The sequence below is a fragment of the Kryptolebias marmoratus genome, linkage group LG17, assembly GCF_001649575.2.
Source record: "Kryptolebias marmoratus isolate JLee-2015 linkage group LG17, ASM164957v2, whole genome shotgun sequence".
Lineage (NCBI taxonomy): Eukaryota > Metazoa > Chordata > Actinopteri > Cyprinodontiformes > Rivulidae > Kryptolebias > Kryptolebias marmoratus.
The window spans coordinates 7,058,275-7,079,078 of record NC_051446.1 but is presented as its reverse complement, the minus strand read 5'-3'; the positions used below and the strand labels follow the sequence as shown (position 1 = coordinate 7,079,078).

The following is a 20,804-nucleotide window of genomic DNA, read 5'->3' as shown; positions in this document are numbered from 1 at the left end:
GGTCCTTAATTGAAGTTGAGCAAGGTCCACTTTAAGAAGTTTTTCTCTAGAAAAGATCCAGAATATATACATTTAAATTTTCTTCATCCTCCATACTGACTTCACAGGCCTGCCCTGGACCTCTGGCAGCTTCTCTCTGTGGTGGAAAACCGTGGAAATTATCGTCCATGCGTGAAAAGCTGCTCCGGCCTAAAATTAAACACTGTAAATGCTAAAAAAAAAAGGTGCGGTGCTCCAAAAAATGACTGTAAATGATAGAAAAGCTGCGCTGCCTAAAATGAACTACTGAAAATAAAATTATGCTGCCAAAAATACATTCAAAAATTACTGTAAATACAGGAAAATGTATGGTTTACACCACACACAAAATATTATATATATATATATATATATATATATATATATATATATATATATATATAAACACAATATTACAGTATATATAACAAACAAGATAAAAAAAATATATTCACTTTAAAGAAATTTAATCGAATGACAGGTGGATAGATCCAGACTGCGGTCTGGTATTTGGGGGACCCATATTTTATTAAATATTGCTGTTGTAAATTGCTACGAAATGTTTTATATTGGATTCGTTTTAAGGCAGCATCAATTCTCTTTGGTCTTGGTACCCACTTGAATCTAAACGCCATTCTACAACAAGTAGGATATTGACTGTTCATAACCCTTCCACAAGATCCCATTTAAAAGCACAATTTAAAGTTTCATTTCTGTTGTAAGTTGAAAAAAGCCCTATTTTTATATTTTCCCTCTATGGAACATCACAACAGACCTAAATAAAGAGTATTTATTTACATAATATAATCAATACATAAACAATTCTGTCAAAAATAACAGACGTCACAAAAAAGAATGCAAAATGTACATTTATGCGTCTTGTGAACATTTTAGTCAATCAGCTGTCACATCCAGCCTGCAGAGCAGCTGATAAAGGTTTCAGAGTCACAAAGATCCTCCACCGGAGCATTCAGCGTCACGTCCACAGAGAAGTCCTCCAGGGTTGGGGACAAAACGGGAAGAAGCACTTGGATTGTATTCATGCAGCCCAGTTCAGCTCGTCAGGACGCAAGAACAAAATGTAAAAGGGAAAGCCATCAAATGTGTTTTGGACCAACTCTTTGTCTGCAAACATGTAAATCCCACAAACAAGGGGCTCCACCGAGCTGAAGCCAGACGTTTAAATACAGAGCTTCGTCAGTTCAAGTTTCTCACCACTTACACAAAAAAACAGCACTTTATTTCTTTTATTGGGTTTTCATTTTGTTTCGGAACATTCTCGAACATCTATGCTGCCAAAACAAGTTTAAAGTTTTTTTTATTTGAAAAAAAAAAACAGCTTGTAAATAACCACTTTTTTTTTTTTTTTTTTGCAGAATAACTTTTCCCAGAGTTAGTAAAAACATTAAGACGGCCGGAGTGTAATTTCATGACTTCGGCAGAGAGAGAGAAAACCTCAGATATGATCCCATAGTAAGACCCAGGGGGAAAAAGGTCAACCCAAAGTTTATTTTGTCTGTTTTTAAATATGAAAATTATGTTTTTAGAAAGCCACAACAAAACCTGTGACATGAATTCTGAATGTTTGACTGTATTTTCTCATGAATGGATCAAACATTCCTAAATTACCGTATATAATGCCGGATTAGGGTAGCAACTGGCACTTCTAGCCTTTCAAAGGTAACATAGTCGTGACAGGAAGGACACATAGAAAAAGATGGGGTTCACTTTTACAGTTATGTAGTGCTTTGTAAAATGACCATGTTTGTTTTTTTGTGTTTTACAATTTACAATATCAATGACAGCATCAATAAAAGATTGGTGTGATAGAAAAGCTACTTCTGCCAAAAAACAAACTATAAAACCTAAAGCCTGCTGATGGAGAAAACTGATACACAGAAGGGAAATCTATGGAAACATTCATCCTTTTAGGTTTTTAAACTACACTGAATCACAAACTGCTGTCAGCTGAGATTTCTGAAAACCAAAATAAAAAGAGAATAAAGGCAAATAGAAGACATACAGTGAAGCACTGGTGAGAAGAATGATCCATATATTAAACCGATCACTGCCTGAATAACTGGTATTAAACTGCACAATCAACCTTTATGCTCCGTCCACATTCTTCAGCCCAAACTGCTGATCCGATCCAGGATCAGTTAGGAGAACGAGGAACAACAAATGACGTGACAAAAAAGATCAGCGCTCGGCAGATTCAAATATTACTCACAGCTAATTGTTCAGGACGTTTTCACAGAGCCCCACTTCAAAGAATCCAAATTGTCCTTTTTAACAGCACATTTTGTGGCGGCTCGGCTGAAGTCCAGACCTGCATCTGCTTTATGATCTGAAGAGTGGCATGAAGACTACAAAATAAACCTGAAGAACCTGGAGACTGTTGCTCAAGAAAAGTGGTCCGAATTCTCTGTGAAGGCTGGTAAAAAGCTTTAACCGAAATAATCAAACTGGATGATTTCATTTTATATACATTTATGTATAAAATAAACTACCATTATGATCTTTAACAGGTCTCACCTGAAGTGCAGTGATCAAAAATAATTACAATAAATAAACTTTGGCAAAGGAATGATGGAAAACAGCCCGTAAAATTCAATGAAGACATAAAAACACGTGTGATGCTCCAAGTCACCAAACCACAATACCGTTGTGAGTCATTACCCAGGCGAGGAGCGCCGTAGAAAACAAACCCTCTCCATGAATAAAAACACTGCTTCAGCCACCATGCCCCTCGGCGCACCTCAGGTAACAAAACCCACCTGTCAGGGCTAAAGAAAGCCAGTGATTGGCTAAAGACTCAGAGGGGAAATGACCAAGTAAGGACATTTAAAAATAAAAAATATATATCATGAATTAAAAGTTCTAGATGTTTATGTTGAAATATTTTAGATTTTATAACACTAATGTCCTTTTTACAGTTACAGTAATTCCACAAACTGCACTTTTGTTTCCTCAGTTTAGTCATGTGATGTGTTTGTAACTTTCAGCCCCATGTTTCTGTTTAACAAAGAAACGTTGACATCGTTTTTAAACCAAGGCTGCTCTGGTAAGAAGATGCATCACGTGACTGGGGGTTTCACATTAAAATGTTTCATAAATGCGCTGTGGGAACGAGAGCATTTAAAACTTACAACCAGACAATAAACTGTTTTCTGTTTTGGCTCATTTTCTCTTCATGGGAAATGAAGGTTTCAGATTGTCTCTTTTCTTTGTCCTTCAGAAAACTAACCAAGTGCACAAACAGCTGAAAGAGCTTTAACATGCATGTAAAAACCTCCACCGTGACGTCTGCCTGATAAATAGAGCGCACCACAGAGCGCGCACCTCGGTTGATCCTGGTTTCCTGAGGAGTCCAACTAGTTTCCAGTGCTGCTAGTCTGGGAGGGGGGTGTCAGAAAGGAGAGTTCATCCCTAGCTTTGTCTCAAACTGCAGCTTTTGTCTCTTCTGGTAGCGAACCCGCACCCTGAAAATGACCAAACACATCAGAGGACACGATCAACAAACAGATATAATTAGCTTTTTTTTTTTTAAACATTCCCAGCAAATCCCCACTGTATACAACACAGAAAACCAGATAGTATTCCCAGAAATGATTCCAGCTGTTTTACCTTGAATAAAACCCTGTGATGTTATGGAGGTATGTTTGTGCCTGGAGATGTCCCAGGTTCATCTCAAGTATTAGATTCAGGTCCCGATCAAGGTTTTTTTTAAATCAGCGATCAGTATCGGAGTAGCTCACCACGCTTCGCTTATAATCTTTGTTGTTCACCTTCTGTCAGTGGTTTGACATCAGCTGTGCTGTAATCTGGCTGTCATAAAGCATTGTGATGTAACGTACCAACATGTCTGCAGTATGGAAGTATTTTAAAACATGAAATGAGAGCAGCTCAGTAGCTACTTGCAACATTTGCAATTTGGGTATTTCTCAAGGAGGTGGCTATAGAGCTAAATTCATCCATCCATTTTCTATACCTGCTTTCCCGCTTATCACTTTGGGTGTCTAATCCATCTTCGTCATGCAGAAAATAGGTTTTCATTTTTATGTCCTGCCCTCCCGACACAGCACTAGCGGAGCTGTATTAAAAAGTTTCCTACTATATATGCAACATATTAATAACATCTAGTTATACAGCCTTATAACATGCATGGGGCTCTTACTTAGGCAACTTCTTGTTCACTGTTTTGTTCATAGGCTCATCAACATATAGAGGGGCATAACTTATCCATACCTGGAAAATACTAAAACCAAATTTTCCACAAAGATTCAACAGGAACCCTGTATTTTGTGGGTCGTAACCTGCAGAGTTTGGAACCTCTGCTTCAGATTGTGTCTGCCTCTACTTATTTTCTGTTGTGGCAATTAACAAAAAGCTATTTATACTTAAAATTAAAGTGCTAATCGTTTATTACTCAATCTGATTGGACACACTGCACCCTGACGTCTAAACCATGGCAGTTCAATACAAACACATGAACCGCTACACCTCTAATCCAGTTGAATTTAGAGTAATAGAAAGCAGTGTCTATGTAAAAAGAGGTTTGGTTTCATACCGTATCTCATGTAGTTTGGTCACTTCGTTGACCACCACCACCAGCAGCAGGGACGAGGAGGCCAGCAGCCAGGCTTCCAGTGGGATGTTACCCAGGTTAAAGGTCAAGGAGCTGCTCTGGTCACGCCACAACTGGTAGTCCACTGCGGCCTGAACAACCTGCCCAAGCAGCCTGGTAACAAGGAGGTGAGGGTTAAAGAGCACTCTCTGTAATGGAACTAGTATCTGAGCTAAGAACAGATCCAGAGTTAATCTAGCTGACTGTACTTACACAACGGGAACAGTGAGACACCACCAGATGTTGCTGAAGGGGCTCTTCCTCCACAGAGGTTGCGAGCGGTGGATATAGCTGAGGGAGATCACCACTGAAAATGTTCAAAACAAAACAATAAGGGACAGGGCTTGAATTGTACAGCAACATACAACGTGAGACTTAAACTGTTGTTTTTATGCTTCACCTGTGTGTAAAACAAGAAAACCAGCCATAAGTTTCTGAGTCAGCAGCAGGCCATTGGACAGCTCATTGAACCAATGAGGAGCCTCCTCTGAAGAGCTGCAGACACACATAAAGATCAGTCATTCATTTCTTACCACCCAACAACAGCCAAAAATATATAGTTCGCAGACAATCACAAAGGACGCTTCTCCTCCTGTACCTGGGTTTGAATATAGAAGGGCAGGTCAAATTGGAGTTACCAGTGAGGGTCATGTTAGTGGGGAGGCAGAAGGACTGCAGGGTAAAGCCAAAGGCCAACAGGTAGGCACACATCGACAGGCCGAACTTCAACAGGAAACAGCCCAGGAAGTAGTTCTGAGTCTAAGCAAAGAAGACAAGAAAAACAAAATCAAAGTCAAACTAAATTTAAACGGGACACCTTTGTGAAAACACTTTCTAATTAACCTGCTAATATCAAGGACAGCAAAAATATTCTGTGGCTCTTCATCGTGTGATGATAATTTGAGTCGCTGACACATTCAAGCAGGTTGGTTTTCAAATTGAAAACCATTGGTTATAAAACAGACATTACTAACAGAGTCAGGATAGGATCAGAATTTAATCCAAAATTTGAAGTGAGCAACAGGCTCCAAATACCTGACAGGTGAGGAAAATATGTACAAAAAAGTTTAAAGATCATATAAGTAACACTACAGGCGTCATCCAGCTTGCATCACATCTCTATTTACTCGAGTCACTGAACGGCGAAACCGTTCTTTATGGCGAGTTGATAACCTTGCACAATTCAGGCTAAAAATCCAAATTTCCCCAGCAGATCAGCAAAATGACTTTCACTGCAATCGGCTGCTTGCATCAACAGGACGACAAACCAAACCTGCATTTCTATTGTTTGAAAAACGACCTTAACAGAAGCATCACAGAAACTACAGGAAAACATTTTCGAAAACACACTGTTGAGAACAAACATTGATTAAACATATTTTTGACATTTAATAGTTTTGAACCTTCAAGAATCTTGATGTGACGCAGCTAAACGTATTTAACCCACCACCCCGAGTACAAACACAATGTATGTCTGTACAAACAAGTAAATGGTACACAAACACGTTACTGAAGGGGGTGGGTATCCATTTCTTCATTAAGGTGAGAAGGTGCCTGAGGTATAGATTCAAAACACCTCATGCAATATGAATGTTTCAATTTCAATTTATTGATTTATTTAAATCTTATTTATTTCATTTACAAGACATCGTACCTTTGATTTTAAATATTTTATCTGTATGTGGAGGATAAAAAGCAGTGACAGTGACCAAATTTATAGTTACCAGGTTCAACAACTCTTCTATGCTTTAGGTGAACCTGGTAATTATATGTAGTAGTACCTCAGAAACTATTGTGATTCAACAGCCTGCTGCTGCAAAACAAGTCAACGTCTGTTTACTGGATGTTTGTGCTTTTTTTGGTGAATATTTATGATGTACCATAATCTTTTCATTTATCTTTCCCACGGCTGCCTCACAAGGACAACACAAGACATTATGCTGCACAGCTCCCAAAAGTGTGTTTTCACAGACTCAATGTGTGTGTGTGTGTGTGTTTGACTGGCCTGCCTGCAGTCCAGCTTTAAGCGAATATCTTCTGGCTGTGGCTCAGAGATCAACAAGTGGACGTACCTTTTTTGGGATTGAGTCCAGGTTCTTCCCTGTGGCGACTGTCATAACTGAGCTGTCAGGTAGTTTCCCCAAAAGTGACACACTGCAAAAGCCAACCCAGATATCAGAACCGCGATGTGCATGTCACAGCATGTGTGAGTTCTCAGTTTCTTGATGCTCAGAGTGGAGAGCCTGTGTGTACCTCAGCAAAGGGCAGCTGAAACAGGACACCCAGAGGATGTCGGTGGTGTTCAAAGGAGGAGGCAGCTGCGCAAGACAGGCCAAGAACTGCACACAAACACCAGCAGAGTTTCACTCGGTTCCTCGGGACTCGTACATGATTTTATAATGCAAAGGAACAGCAAACGATTTTTATGTTTTATGTGGTTCAGACATTTTTCTAACTCACCTGGATGACGACCAGACTGAGCTGACACTGCAGCAGAAAGAGGAAGCACTTGCGGACGCCAGAGGTTGTGTGTCGTGCCTGGGAAACATTCAGAGATGAACTCGATCTGAAATGTAAGGTCTCGGCGAGCGTGCGACGACTGACCTGCTCTATGAGTTTGACGATGCTGACGCTGTCTGCTTGGTGGAAGGAGATGGAGCAGCCCAGGCTGTTCAGCTGCCTTGAAAGTTTCAGAGGAGACAGTCCTTCGGTGTCCTCATGAGGTCCCCCTCCAGTGGCGTAGCCAAACGTTTCCCATGAACACTGGGATGGGTACAGAGGGTCCAGTGCGATACTGTGGAGCACGAGAAAGATTTTACAGAAAGGTCAATCAGGATTTAAGCTGCAGCTAATGTTGCATTAAAAAAAAAATATTCAGCTCAGTTTGATTTCAGAACTGATTGTACACAATAAGAGAATTATATGTATGTTTTTAAACAAAAAGCCACGTGTTTGATATCCTATCCAGAAAACTCATGAGATGACATCTGAATGTGATGATGTGCTTACTGGTCAGAAAGATTTACGCTTTTTCCAACACATAAGCTATTTTACTTGTTTTAATTATTACATTCACATGTTCCAGCCTTTTGTTTATAAACTATGCTGCTGGACTGCATCTTAAATTTTGTTGTAGAGCTAGACCAGCTAAAAGTCACTTCTGCTGTTGGATCATGTGAAAGAACAGTTCTACGGTTTGTAGGTTTTTTTTTGTTTCTTCTTCTTTATCCCAATGAAGGAACGAGGGTCAGAGGTCTGTGAGTGAGCCACAGTTCATCACTACATTAGGCTATAAAAATGACTAAAGGTGGGATTTAAAATACTGCAGTATATATTGTGTATCATGATAAAACCCAGAAATACAGTGGCGGTATCGCCCAGCCCCAGTGTGTACCTGAGGTCACTCTGCATAAACAGGCGGCTGTTTCGGAAGTTGGCGGAGCTTCCCAGACAGCAGGTAACCTCCCTGTTCTCCTGCATGATCTTCATCATCTCGCACATGGCTACAAAGAATGAAAAAAACAAAACATTTAAATCGACCATTTCCATGGCAACTGTTTCCGGTTTCATCTTAAAGAGGCAGAATTAGTCATAAGCTCTTTAAAATTATTTATTTAAACACAAAATATCTGACTCACTGTCAGGGGTGCAGTCAGTGAAGAGCGGCACCAGGAGAGGAACGTTATCGATGTTCTTCAAATGAGGACGAACCTGGTGGATCCCACGAGGTAGTTTGGCCTGGGAAGAAACAGGTAAACAAGAACCCAAAAGACTAAAGATGACTGTGTTCAATTTTTAATCAACATTTATTAATAAAACAAAAGACCAAATGGTTGTGAAACATCTATAAATCTTTGGGCTGCTAAAAAAAAAAAAAACGAAAGAAAAACACGAACGCTCCATTTAATGAAAAATAAGATATCATTACTCTGTTGCAGTCCTCCAGAAAGCTGGGCACATCACTGTCTGTGGGCTGGAAACTGGCCAGGTCCGAGTGAGCCTCTTCCTCCTGCAGCAGTGGACCTTCCGCTTCATCTCGAGAATCTTCAGAACAGATTTAAACACCAAAACATTTATCAGTCAAGTACAGACTCCGAATAAAGCCCTAACTAACAAGCAGATACAATTAGGCAGGTATTATTTGAAACAGATAATAAAAATGAAAACTGAAGAAGTCAGTTGCTTTTTGAACTAATTTAAATGACTTTCATTTTGTTTGCGCCCATCAGTGTTTGATATATTTAGGGAAAAAAAAGCAATTTCTTTTTTCTGGTTGTGGGGAAAAAAAATCTAACTGAAATACAAAATATTAGATTATTAGACCTTTATCAGCTCAAATCTTTTTAAAGTTTAGACTATTGTAACACTTCCTGTAAGAGCTTGTAGGTAACTGTAAAAAATAAATAAAATGAAACAGTTTCTACAGCTGGAGTACAGGCAAACAACTCCACTCTGAACTGAACAAGTTCCACGAATTTCTAATACCCGAGTGAAATATTTACAAATGCGTCAAAGTTAGGCGATAATGTTTTTGCCCGTTTCTGTGCACGTGTGTTCATTTGTCTGTCTGTTAGCAAAATATTTCATGAACCACTGGATAGATTTTAAGGAAACTCTAGGAGAGCAATCGATGGATGAACATCTACAACTGGTTAACTTTTAGAGGTAACCTCATTCAAGCTAGCTGCTACAACCAACTAAACTTTGGACACATAAAAATGGCTGTAACTCAGCTAATTTCACAGATATTGAGCTTATCTTTGGCGTGGTAGTAATTGAGAGTCATTTACAACACATACTTTAAGTGCTACACATTGCATAATATCTTGGCCTAAAATAATAGCCCCTTTCAGATCATAGTTCTGCAGTATACAAGAAAATACTAACTCCCCTTTACAGCTCATTTGTCATTCACATCACATAAGTTGATCAACACATCACAGGACTGTGTGCGTTCATAACATGCAGCCAGAAGCAAAGGGGGCGTGGTGTAAGGACAGTGACTGAGATGAGCCGCTGAACTGCATTTTTGCTGGTTGCACAGACTTTATGTCATCACTACGTCATGTCCCGTGATACCGGTTTACTCTTTCATATCATGACCTTTTTGGCTTTGTCACTACCTTCCAAAGCAGAAAATGTGATGCAATTTCAACACATCATTCTGTATTGACACTTTTAGATGAATGTGAAAAGGGCTATTTTGTTGTTCACCTTAGAGCAGTGGTGTCCAATCCTGGTCTTGGAGGGCCTCTATCCTGCATATTTTTGATGTTTCTCTGCTTTGACAAAACTGATTTGAATAACTGAGTGATTAACAGGCTTCTGCAGAACTTGAAGATCAGCTGAAGAGCAGGGGAACAACTAAAACATGCTAGACAGCAGCCCTCCAAGACCAGAACTGGACGCCACTGTCTTAGAGTGTAAAGAAGATGTCCACACAAAGCCTTTAATGTCTCAGATACCTCATATGACTTATGGGGTAATCTCTCAGTGTGATATTTAACCCCTTCAATCCCACCCACGTCCTTGAGAAAAACAAACAAACAAAAATGAATAGCTTAACAAACAATAGTACCTTGGTTGAGGTCTTCGTGTAGGGAGCCATGACTGGGACTGGATGGAGCTCCTTCACAGGGACTGTCTCCATTAGGAGTCAGAGAGATGTGACAGTTCCAGCCTGTCTCTAAGCCCATCTTCTCTGCAAACACCTGCACAGACACAAGGCTCCTCACTTCAGTGTGTGCGCACGTTACCTTCTCACAGCACAGGACAGCATAGTTTATGCACTAAAATAGTGAGCATTGACTTTTTACACTGTGTCAACTTTGCTCTTTTTACATACTCATCAATCTGTTCAAACAAGTCATTCAAGACTTTGGTTATGTTTAAGGTCCATCAATATGATGTTCAAATCTGCCATTTTACAATAACTCCTCTATCTAAAATTTCACAGCTGCTCATGCAAGCATTATTTTATAAACCTTTACATCATTGTCTCTTTTGCATTAAAGTTATTTACATAAAGGTCTATGATTATTTACACAGATTATGCAATCTGCTGGTTTCTTTAGATACACAACTTTTTTATTGATTGGCATTTTATAACAAACTGAATCTGATTGTACTGTGTTAGTTTTTATTAAAGTCACCTTTGTAATGACAATAATAAAGAGTATGGAGCAGAGTCAACTACTACTGCTGGAATACTGTACAGAAAATAAAAGTCTGAATGGGTCCATCTGCAGCAAAACTCCTGGAACATTTTAGCTGAGAAACTGGACTGTGTGTGCTCACCTTGCTGCGGAGCTCATCCTCCATGGAAAAATAAACAAAGCGGATGCAAGCGGTCACCAGGGCATCGATAAGACGGACTGTGTCCAGCCTCGCCTGGAACTGAGACGACACCATGCCCATGAAGATCTGTCCGCTCAGGGCCTGAACGCAGTCCTCCCGCTCCACACCCTCTCCTATCCCCTCTGCAGACGGGACAGGAACAGACAGGGATGAACTAAATCAGTTCGGTTTTCTTACCATACGATAACATGGCAGCCACCTGTTTCGTCACTCCTCACCATCTGAGCTCCAGCTGTTCCTGCAGATGTTGTGCTTGATGGGGGTGGTGGAGGGCAGCTCAACGCCAGAGAAGAGGCAGGGACCGGGGGCCAGCTCCACACACTTTCCATTCAGCTGATTGGACAACGACACTTGCATAGGTTTGTATGAAAAGGCTGAGCAGTAACCTGACAGACAGGCACGCTGGTAGAAGTCCAGAACCTTCTTCCTGTAAAAATGTTTAATATGGAAAGACTAAACACCAGTGTATGAAATGATATAACCTTAAAGTTTGGTGCTGAAGAAAACTTATGACCAATTAATGTATTTGAACAACCTCAGTTCGGAAAAGTAGAGGTGGGCCAAGATCAAAATGGATTGCTGCCATCTTAAAACAGCTTCAATCTCAAAATTTTATACTGTTTCATGCCTGGTTTTCTCAAAAATACTGTTACTATTTTATCTCGTTCTCATGAGCTGGACATGTTCCACCCCACTCATAACCTTACAACAGAACCCACAACAAAAAAAAAAATCTGAACTATTCCTTTAAAATACAAACTTACTCTCTCTCTGAAGCTAAAGATTTTTTTTTTTCTGTGAAGTAAAAACATCAGTATGACAGATACCAGACCTGTCTGAGCCTGAAAGTGGGTAGATATCAGTTCCATCCCAGAAGTCGGAGCAGGCCTCGAGGATAAGTTCAGCTGAACCGTGTGACAGCATCTGGACATTATCTACAGGAGTGAGGACAGTTAACAAGCTTTTAAAAAAAAAAAAACACTTCTCTCTCAAAAAAAGTTTGCATTAAACTATTTTTTTTTTTATTAAAACACTACAACATCTTGGAAAGTGTCTGAACTCACTGGAGGAGGAATCTCGTACACACAGGGAGAGGAGGTGGGAGATGGGGGGCTGGCGTTTGATGAAATAGTGTAGGTGGCGAGAAGTTAACTCCTTGGTCTTCTCTCCAGACGGCAGCTGGTACAGAGCCAAGTAGTTCTCCTGTTTGAACAGCTCCCTCGCACCAGGAGTGAACCCTGACACACACAGACAAGACAGTGGTGAGAAGCTGCTGTCGAACAGCTTTTCACAAGGCGCCTATCGGTAAATGCTCGACAACAACAGCTCAAAATCAAAACATGTAAAAGCATTCCAGTTCACCTATGAGTCTGGAGAGCTCACAAAGCCCCCAGGGGACGTAGACCGGTAACACAGAGCCGTGGCTCTCCTGCAGAGCCAGGTTACACAGGTGGTCAGAAAAGTGGCAGAGCTGCCGGGTGATGCTGGCGTTGCAGAGGTTCAGCATGATGTTGAGGCCCAGAGGCTTCAAGGAGGGCAGGTGGCCCTGCCAGGAGAGGTCATCAAACTGGATGCTGGCAGGGTTCTGTTGGTCCTGAGACAGGCTCAGCATTTCTAGGTGGTAGTCACACACAAAGTCTTCAGCCTCTGCTTCTGGGCAGCCCATAGCAAAATCCTGGAGACCAAAGACAAACATCCAACATAACTTAAACAGTGATGTCAAATGGCACTTTCACTAAAAGTATTGTGTTTATTCAGCATCAGACTGCTTACGTCTTAATTTATGTCAGATTGTGCAATAATTACTGTAAGTCAGTTTGTGACGAATACTTGTGAATTTAACACAAAAATAACTTTGAGTAATGTCATCTGCTGCTCTCATCCATATATAATGTTGCAGCTCTGCAGATTTTTGTTGCTTGTCACAATTTAGTTTTAGTTCAACTACTTGATCAACGTCCTAACGCACTCAGTCCAATCAAGATGAAGAGCTTTATTATATTTCACTTTTTATACTGTCCTATCCACTCTACTGATGATACGGAGCAGATGGACCGTGAATCAGGGTTTCCCCCAGTGTATTATAAGCCTGGCGGGCTGTCCCCCGACCCTGTGCAAAGGCCCCATGTGGTGTTCCATCGTGCGCCCCGCTCCATTCAAAATGAAGAGCCAAAGAAATAAACATCGAACGAGTGGGTTTGACCAAAAATGGTTAGTTGAGCCGAAATTCAGCAGGTGGCTTTACAAGACAGAATATGATAAGCATGTTTTGTACTTGGTGAAAATATTAATATAATTTATCCTTGTTTACCAGTAAAATGATGCTATTAAATTCAGTATTAGATATGGTTTGTTTTGTTGTTACATGTAGTGATCCAACATGCAGCCTGTGCCACAAAAAGCACAGTACAGTACAGCAGTTCTCTGTAGTTATTCATTGGTCTTGATGTGAGACATGTGTTGGTGCTTTGTTTGCACTTTTTCATTGATGTTAATTTAATCTATTTGTAAATGTGACTTAAATTAGGATTCAAATTAGGTGCAAACAATTTGTATTTTTTTAAATTGTATTTTTGTTTAAAATAGTATTTCAAAAGTGCCTTTTTGTAAAACTGTAGTTGTGTAAATATTTAGCACAAATATCTTACAATATCACATAATAAATAGCCATATTTTCAACTTTCTTGTCAACTTTAATTTTTTTACTAAATCACGGTTGGCCGGCGAACGGCCACCTACCACCAGACTTAGCCTCTTTTCTGGGGGAAACCCTGCGTGAATGTTTTTCAAACTTCAGCTATGATGAAATACCATCTCTTCTGAGAGCACAATTTTAAATTCATTTATGTTCAGAGCTGCCTTTCCATTTACACTGATGACTCATACCTGTTGAGCCAAAAATTTAGCATAATCAAAGTCTCAGCCCATTTTAAGAATGGTCATGGGTTACTTTTGCTGCTAGAGGGCAGCACCAAACTAAATGCAGCTTTGCTCATTGTTTCGACATGGCTAACATGCTCATGTAGATTTAAAAATCTGAAAGAGAAATATTTATGGCTTGTGATTGTTTATCCTGATAAGACTAACTTAATAATGAGCATAAAAATTGTCTTAGCATCAATAAATATACCACACTTGTTACTGATATCCTGTAAAATACTTTTAAGTATAGAAACATATAACGCAGAACAATATGCCTTAAATGGTAGTGGGCAATCTTGTAATTGCTTGTGTGCATGGGTGCCTGGTTATGGGATAAAAATGGCTAAAACTCAGTTTATTTTACAGATAATGATCTAAAGTTTGGTGTGGTGGTAGCTGGGACTGATCCCCAACACATACTCTAAGAATTAACAAATCGTTTGACATCTTTGTTAAAAACTTTAGCACTTTTGGCAGTGGGAAATAAGCAGTCCTTAAAGGAATGCTACATTTTAATGGTAGCTGCTTAGCTTTTATTCACACCTGTTTATTGTTACTGTACATTAAGATAGAAGTAAGAATTTGCTAAAGCTGTCACTGTAGCTCACTTGTGCCTGGTTGTCCTCGCCTCCCTCAGTGTCGTGGCTGAAGCTGACGTTTGATCCAGAGTGGTGCTTGGTGCGAGAATGGGCGGACTGCCGAAGTCTGAGCGTTTCAGACGAGCGGGCCGTGTCGTGTGACGTCTCGCTGGGCTCGGGGGGCTCCGCCAGTTGGATGGAGGGCTCTTCTGGCAGACAGAGCAGGGCCTCTGCCTCCTGGGCCTGGGCAGCAGTCACAACATTTACCAGAGTGCGCTAAACTGAAGTGGTAACAAATCATTTGGATTTAGTTGGACAATAGATAGACACACACCTCGTCTCTGTCATTCTCGGCCTCCATCCGGCAGTAGGAGTTGACAGATAGGTCATCTCTGAGATCGTCCTGGCTGCTGTGAGGTGGTTCCACTCGCCCGCTGAAGAACAGGACCGTCTCAGGACTGGGATTTGGCCACGACAGGATACCCTGCTTGTCCACACAGCACAGCACCTGAACACAAAATACATTTCTAACATGAACACGAATGCGCGCTACACACTGGTTTATCAGTCACACAGCATTCAATTATAATGAGAGCTCTTTGTTAGGGCTACTCAATTATCAAAAAAAAAGCAATCACAATTTAGTCACATTGTAATTTTTGAAAACAATTATTGACAGAGTTTGAAAACATAGCATTTATTCTATTTTAACTATCAATTGTCTTGAACATAATGTTTTTTTGATAACATCTTGTTGAAATTTCACTTAAAAGAAGTGACAAAGTGATTCTTAAAATGTAGACAGGTCAATACAATAATTAACAAATAAATAAATGACTTTGACTGAGATATAATTGTGTTTTGGAAATGTTTCACCTAAATGGCTGTGTTTTTATTATTTTTATAGCAGAAAATCTGATTCCGCAGCTCTGGCTTCCCTGTTTTAACCTGACTGTTTGAGCCAACAGCTTTAGTTTAAACAAATTTATTTAAAATGATTTACCATGCCTGACTTTATTATTTGTTTCTCAAAAAGCATCCGTACTCACAGTGACAGAACCGAGTGTGTGAAGAAGGCTGGATGTGTAGCAGAGTGTCTGAGATTCTCCTTTCAGGACACCAACCAGGTGTCTCCAAACACAACGCAGCATCTCCTGTACATGTGGTCCGCACACACATGCAAAACATGAACATACACACAACTCAGACAACTGCTTTATGAGACATGATAATCCACAATCCAAAACATGAGTTTTAAGAGTATAAAACTCGAAACCGGTGAACATCAAATCATGATCAGCATCATGACAGAAAGAAAAAAAAACAAACAGACAAAACATCTAAACCATAAGCCAAGGAGGTGAAGTCTAAAGCAGCAAATCGATCCATGCAAATATTCTGACTCTGCTTGGATAAAGCCGTTTCCCCCGTCCGCTCGACAGGAATCAGGCCAAAAACAATCACAATGTGGGAAATGTTTTTGTAAAAATCCTTTCCTTGTTTCCTCTCTTCCACACAGGAACCGAGTGTCAAAGAATTTATGCATATTTCAAAGAGGATTTGTTTGATCCAGCCAAAATCCTTCATCAGTTTCATATCTGTTGACGCTGTAACTTTATTTAAACCCAATAAAAAAAAATCACCATCAGAGCCACTGCAAGGTTTTAAAGGGGTGACAGCACAAGATGTGTTTAAATCCAGCAGTCCATCTCTTTAATTCAGCTCAGCTACATTTTTTTCATGTCGATTAACACCAAAGACTTCACGGGACTAAACAAAAAATACAAGTTAAAGTTCTATTAAAATATGAGGCCAAAAACTGAAAACTAATTACTTTTTGTAACCTTTGTGGTCTTTACAAAAACTGACCACATGTGAAGTCAAACTTCTGTTCGTGAAATACTGAATTTTTGTATTTTTTTATTAATCCAATCTGAGCTGTAAACTGTTATACAGGCCATGTAACGAACAAAACAAAACTGATAAACTTCAAATCTGACAGGCATTTGTCTTTTGCAAGCAGTCCAAAAAATTGTGTTTGTTTTAACATTTGATTTATTTTGCATTTGATTTAGTTAAACACATCAGCTGAGTACTAGTGTGCAGTTTATATAGAGGTAGTGCTTATAAAACATCTGGTGGTGCATTTACAAAGAAACTGGAGGTAATTTTAAAGCAGATAAATTGTGACCCTTTTGGTTTTCCGGTCCTCCACCTCTCACTCTCCACTGCTGCTGTAGATCACTGGGAAACTTCTCGATCCTGCTGATTTGAAACAAACAGGCAAGTCTTTAAGCTCCTGTGTTTCATTTGAACTAATCATTCTTGCTTTGCTTTGGCGTAGAGAGCTTTAGATAGTATCTTCTACTCTTTTACTGTTGTGGTTAGGAAAAAAGCGCTGTGAACCTTCTTCATGATAAGTGTTGTGATGAATAACAAATTCTGATTGAACACCAAACTCTGAAGATACAACACCATGAATTCTGGTACAATGATCAACATTATCCTCACTAACAGGCCATAGAAGTATACGTGTGGTGTGCTCTGCCAAAGCCTTTGCAATCGCTGTAATATAGCCTGTGTTCTCAAGGGCATTACATTAAGAAATCCACCTTTGATAATTTTCAAACATTTTTTGAAAAACTTCAACGTACGACCTAGCACAGAACTGGGCTTATCCCCAGTGTCAAAGACGCTTGGGCATATTTCAAAACAGCTCTACTGTAAGGGTATTTCAAGGGTTAGTACCAGACCAAAAATGCAACCATCTCAATATTTTAACAACCAAACTGTGGTTCAGATATTTGGTTTTAGCTTTTATTTGATAAATTCAAAATCTTTACATTTCAAATTAATGATAGATAAGTAGAGGACACAAGGAGAGGAATCCTTGGAGAATCACCAACACGGAGTCTGATTTCCAGCCATGCAGTGGAGGCAGACAAGCAAACATGGAGAGCCAGGCACAAACGGGAGCATCTCTTTCTGTATTGTACATATTATACTTTCTGTGAATTTTTCTTGAGCAATGCAGAAAAGTGAGGGTTTCATTCAAACCAACCAGTGGACTGTGGCAGCTGATATGTTTTTTTTTCTTTTGAGGACTACAACTCAGTGACAACAAAGGTGAATGAGGGGTTTTGCTGTGGGTAATGGTACAAACAGAAATTATATCCACAAAATGGAAAAATTATCTTTTAGGAACCATTTCACACTGTATGATGACCCTGATACGATAACAAGAAAACAAACAAACCAAAAAAAAAAAAAATGTAAGAATGAGGATGGTCTTGATGAGATTTTCAGGTGCAGATTAACAACACAATGGGCTCCTCATTACACATGGCAAAGCATAATAGGTCCACAATGGTTTTGAGCATTAACAAAAACCTCTGTAACAAGGTTGTGGTAATTCCTGATAGTATGTCACTTGACTGCGACTTTTGAAACTAACGATACTGGCAACAGGTCTCCAAAAGATCCTGAAACGTTGGCGGGGGGTTTTCAATTTCCTCAAAAGAGTCGCAAAGGCTCACGGTCTTGTCACTTAAATTTTGAACACGTTCAGGGGCCAGAATACAGTTTTGTAAGCCATGAACAAGAAAACAGGCTGTTAATTTCAAAAACTGACCACTCAAAATGCGGCCACAGAGCTTGCTGATCGTAAACACGCGAACAAAACATTTGCCTATGTTCTCACAGTTTCAGATGCCAACTAGTCTCCAACAGCCGCAGCCCGGTGAGAGACTACCCTTGTCATTGTGGTGGCAGCATTTGTGCAGCAGCGAGGCTTGGTCATTGAGATTTTGAAGCAGGACTGGTCACACTGGCCTAAAACCGTGACAGGGTCATGGAAACAACCGAGCACAGACGTGATACCTGCGGCTGCATCCTGACACGGGCGGGGCCCGGTGTAATCATACGTGGTGGTACAATCTAGGAAACAGTCTGTAGATGTTTCGAGCATGGTGAGGGCACAGGTACATGGAAAATAGCAAGTCAAATGTATTTGGCCAGTACAAAGAGATTAGCAGCATCGCAATTGCCTTTACACTGTGGGAGGTTTCCAAATTTTCCACTTTCTTATGAAAGTTGTGTGGACAACATCCAATGTGAAGAGGTCCAAAAGCCACAGCTGCCTTTCAAATTAAAACAATAAAAAATTACAAAGGCCACCTGAGTAAAAAAAACTTACATAGAGAAGAGCTTTGTCAAGATGGGTTGACTTATAGGAGTGACAAAAACCCAAAAATTAAATAAAAAAATATAGACACTCGCAAACACAACAGGACACACACGAACACATGAAAAATCAGAGGGTGGTCTAAATCAGAAGATGTTGCTGAAAATTTCCATAAAGGAAGAACTAAAGATGCCATTGGAGCTGATGGTGAGCGGTGGTAAGAGCTGTGTGCCTGGAGTCCACAGGTGGGGCGGGGGGGTTTGCAAAAGGGCAAGCACAGCGAGGAAAGACAGGCAGGTTCAGGTGGAGCTGAGGGGTCAAGCGAGTGAGGGAGGGGTAAAGCGAGACGGTAAGCAGTTATACCTGCCAGGAAACAACTTCCGTGTAGCTGCTTAGAGTGTCCTCAGAGAACTTAGCAAGCTAGGGCAAGAAAAGAGTCTAGTTAAAACACAGAGGGAGGCCTTCTGTGCATCTCCTCTGTGTGTGTGTGCGTTTCTCTCACCAGGCCTGCTGGCGATGCACGGCTGAACTCAGCAAGAACCCTGGCCTCTCCGAAAGCGTTTACCAGCACCCACATCACAGGAAAGAGCAACGGCAGGATGGGCAGAACCCCCATCAGCTGCAAAACAGAGTTTCAAAGTTACATCTGAGTCCAGTCATCTCCTCAGTCATCCCGACCTCTAATTCTCAACTAATGTGAGCCGGCCTGGCAAAATGAGTCACAATGAGGAACTTTTCCATATTCAGTTAGTAATATTTTCAAATTCTCCATCTCAAAAGCTTCAAAATGATACGTAGTTTGTTGAAATTTGGCTTGGCAACAAGCTAGTTTTGCTTAAGAGGTGACCAATTACAGTAAAAAGTCAATATTTTCACGTTTTTTGCACTGCAGCATGTGCTCATTCTGACTCATTTTGTCAGCACGGGTCACAAATGACAAAAAAAAAAGTCTCATATAATCACCAAATAAATAAACAGACAGACTCACTAAGAAAAAAAGCTCACCCAAAATAAACGATCAACTTTGGACAGTCTAGTTCGCTTGCAGCATGTACAGTTTTATTTCATTTTTATCACTGTGTTTGGGTGAATTACTTCTTTCATCAGTGTATTTTAAAAAATCATGGCTGCATGATTTCTACAATATCTTAGATATCTTACAAAGCTGTTGATCACTAAGCAGCAAAATGTAACAATTGAGCTAATAAAATTATTTATTTGCCCCTATTTTCATTGTCGCTGCACAAAAAAAACATTTGGATAAAATCCAAATCAGACAAACGTATTTTAGATGCACATTTGTAATTTGGATAGAGTTTACCTGAAGTTGCAGGAAATTGTATCTGGCAGGTGTGAGGCTAGGGGCATCACAAAAGAAGCGAACAGTGTTCACGAGCAGGAATGCCAACTGCAAGGTGGAGGAAGAAAAAGCAATCGGATGAAAAACAAGAAGATGACACATATTACATTCGTTATTTTAAATACCATGTAAAAAAAAAAGAAAGAACATTCAGGTTAACAGCTCACCAGAACAGGACAGATGAGTTTAGTAATGATAGATTGTACAGTAAACCTCTCGTTATCCAGCACTGTGATGGGCCGGGACAGCGCCTGCTCCAAACTGTTTCTGTTGGAAAACATGAAATTAGATTTCAGTGTGAAACTAGAAAACAACAAGAGAGCCAATTAAAAGCCAGAACAATGTTATATTTTAACAAACAAAACTAGAACATTTACTTAGTAAATAAATATTAAATCAATAAGTGTTCCTTACTGGACCAGGTCCAGCACTGGAGTCCGGACCACTCTGAAAAGGCGGTGCTGATGGGGGCTCTCTGGCCCTCTGTCCTTGGCACGAGGGGAAGGCGGAGGAGAAAATGGAGGGAATAAATCTCCTGGTTCCAACACTATGTGTTCATCATCCTAAATAATAACAAAAAGGGATCAAGTTCAGTATCAGAAGAGTTTACTGGACAACCACTTCTTGCCAGCAGCAGTGAGGTCGGACTGCAGGGTTTGCCCCAGAAAAGAGGCTAAGCCCGGTGGTAGGTGGCCATTCGCCAGCCATTCACCAGCCGTTCGCCAGCCATTCACCAGCAGTTCGCCAGCAGTTCGCCAG

General features: G+C 40.3%; 1 protein-coding gene across 3 annotated transcripts in view; it reads right to left on the bottom strand.

Moving 5' to 3' along the window:
• Positions 1 to 1,372: 1,372 nt before the first annotated feature.
• Positions 1,373 to 20,804, bottom strand: part of tmem94 (transmembrane protein 94) — a 40,736-nt gene continuing 21,304 nt past the window's right edge. Inside the window, exons 7-32 of one of the 3 annotated variants that reach the window (XM_017437046.3) lie at positions 20,460 to 20,608; positions 20,213 to 20,312; positions 20,007 to 20,093; positions 19,188 to 19,304; positions 19,049 to 19,105; positions 15,552 to 15,656; positions 14,837 to 15,010; positions 14,533 to 14,745; positions 12,365 to 12,677; positions 12,067 to 12,240; positions 11,835 to 11,937; positions 11,221 to 11,429; positions 10,943 to 11,124; positions 10,224 to 10,356; positions 8,574 to 8,689; positions 8,284 to 8,383; positions 8,040 to 8,148; positions 7,250 to 7,439; positions 7,106 to 7,183; positions 6,899 to 6,984; positions 6,718 to 6,799; positions 5,244 to 5,404; positions 5,046 to 5,140; positions 4,859 to 4,952; positions 4,589 to 4,759; positions 1,373 to 3,500 (exon numbers count right to left, since the gene is read on the bottom strand). In XM_017437046.3, the coding sequence (XP_017292535.1) occupies positions 3,428 to 3,500; positions 4,589 to 4,759; positions 4,859 to 4,952; positions 5,046 to 5,140; positions 5,244 to 5,404; positions 6,718 to 6,799; positions 6,899 to 6,984; positions 7,106 to 7,183; positions 7,250 to 7,439; positions 8,040 to 8,148; positions 8,284 to 8,383; positions 8,574 to 8,689; positions 10,224 to 10,356; positions 10,943 to 11,124; positions 11,221 to 11,429; positions 11,835 to 11,937; positions 12,067 to 12,240; positions 12,365 to 12,677; positions 14,533 to 14,745; positions 14,837 to 15,010; positions 15,552 to 15,656; positions 19,049 to 19,105; positions 19,188 to 19,304; positions 20,007 to 20,093; positions 20,213 to 20,312; positions 20,460 to 20,608 (3,471 nt within the window). In that variant the 3' untranslated portion in view covers positions 1,373 to 3,427. Of the gene's footprint in view, positions 3,501 to 4,588; positions 4,760 to 4,858; positions 4,953 to 5,045; positions 5,141 to 5,243; positions 5,407 to 6,717; positions 6,800 to 6,898; positions 6,985 to 7,105; positions 7,184 to 7,249; positions 7,440 to 8,039; positions 8,149 to 8,283; positions 8,384 to 8,573; positions 8,690 to 10,223; positions 10,357 to 10,942; positions 11,125 to 11,220; positions 11,430 to 11,834; positions 11,938 to 12,066; positions 12,241 to 12,364; positions 12,678 to 14,532; positions 14,746 to 14,836; positions 15,011 to 15,551; positions 15,657 to 19,048; positions 19,106 to 19,187; positions 19,305 to 20,006; positions 20,094 to 20,212; positions 20,313 to 20,459; positions 20,609 to 20,804 lie in introns of those variants that run through there. The other 2 variants (XM_017437047.3, XR_005234276.1) reach the window with 2 other exon arrangements.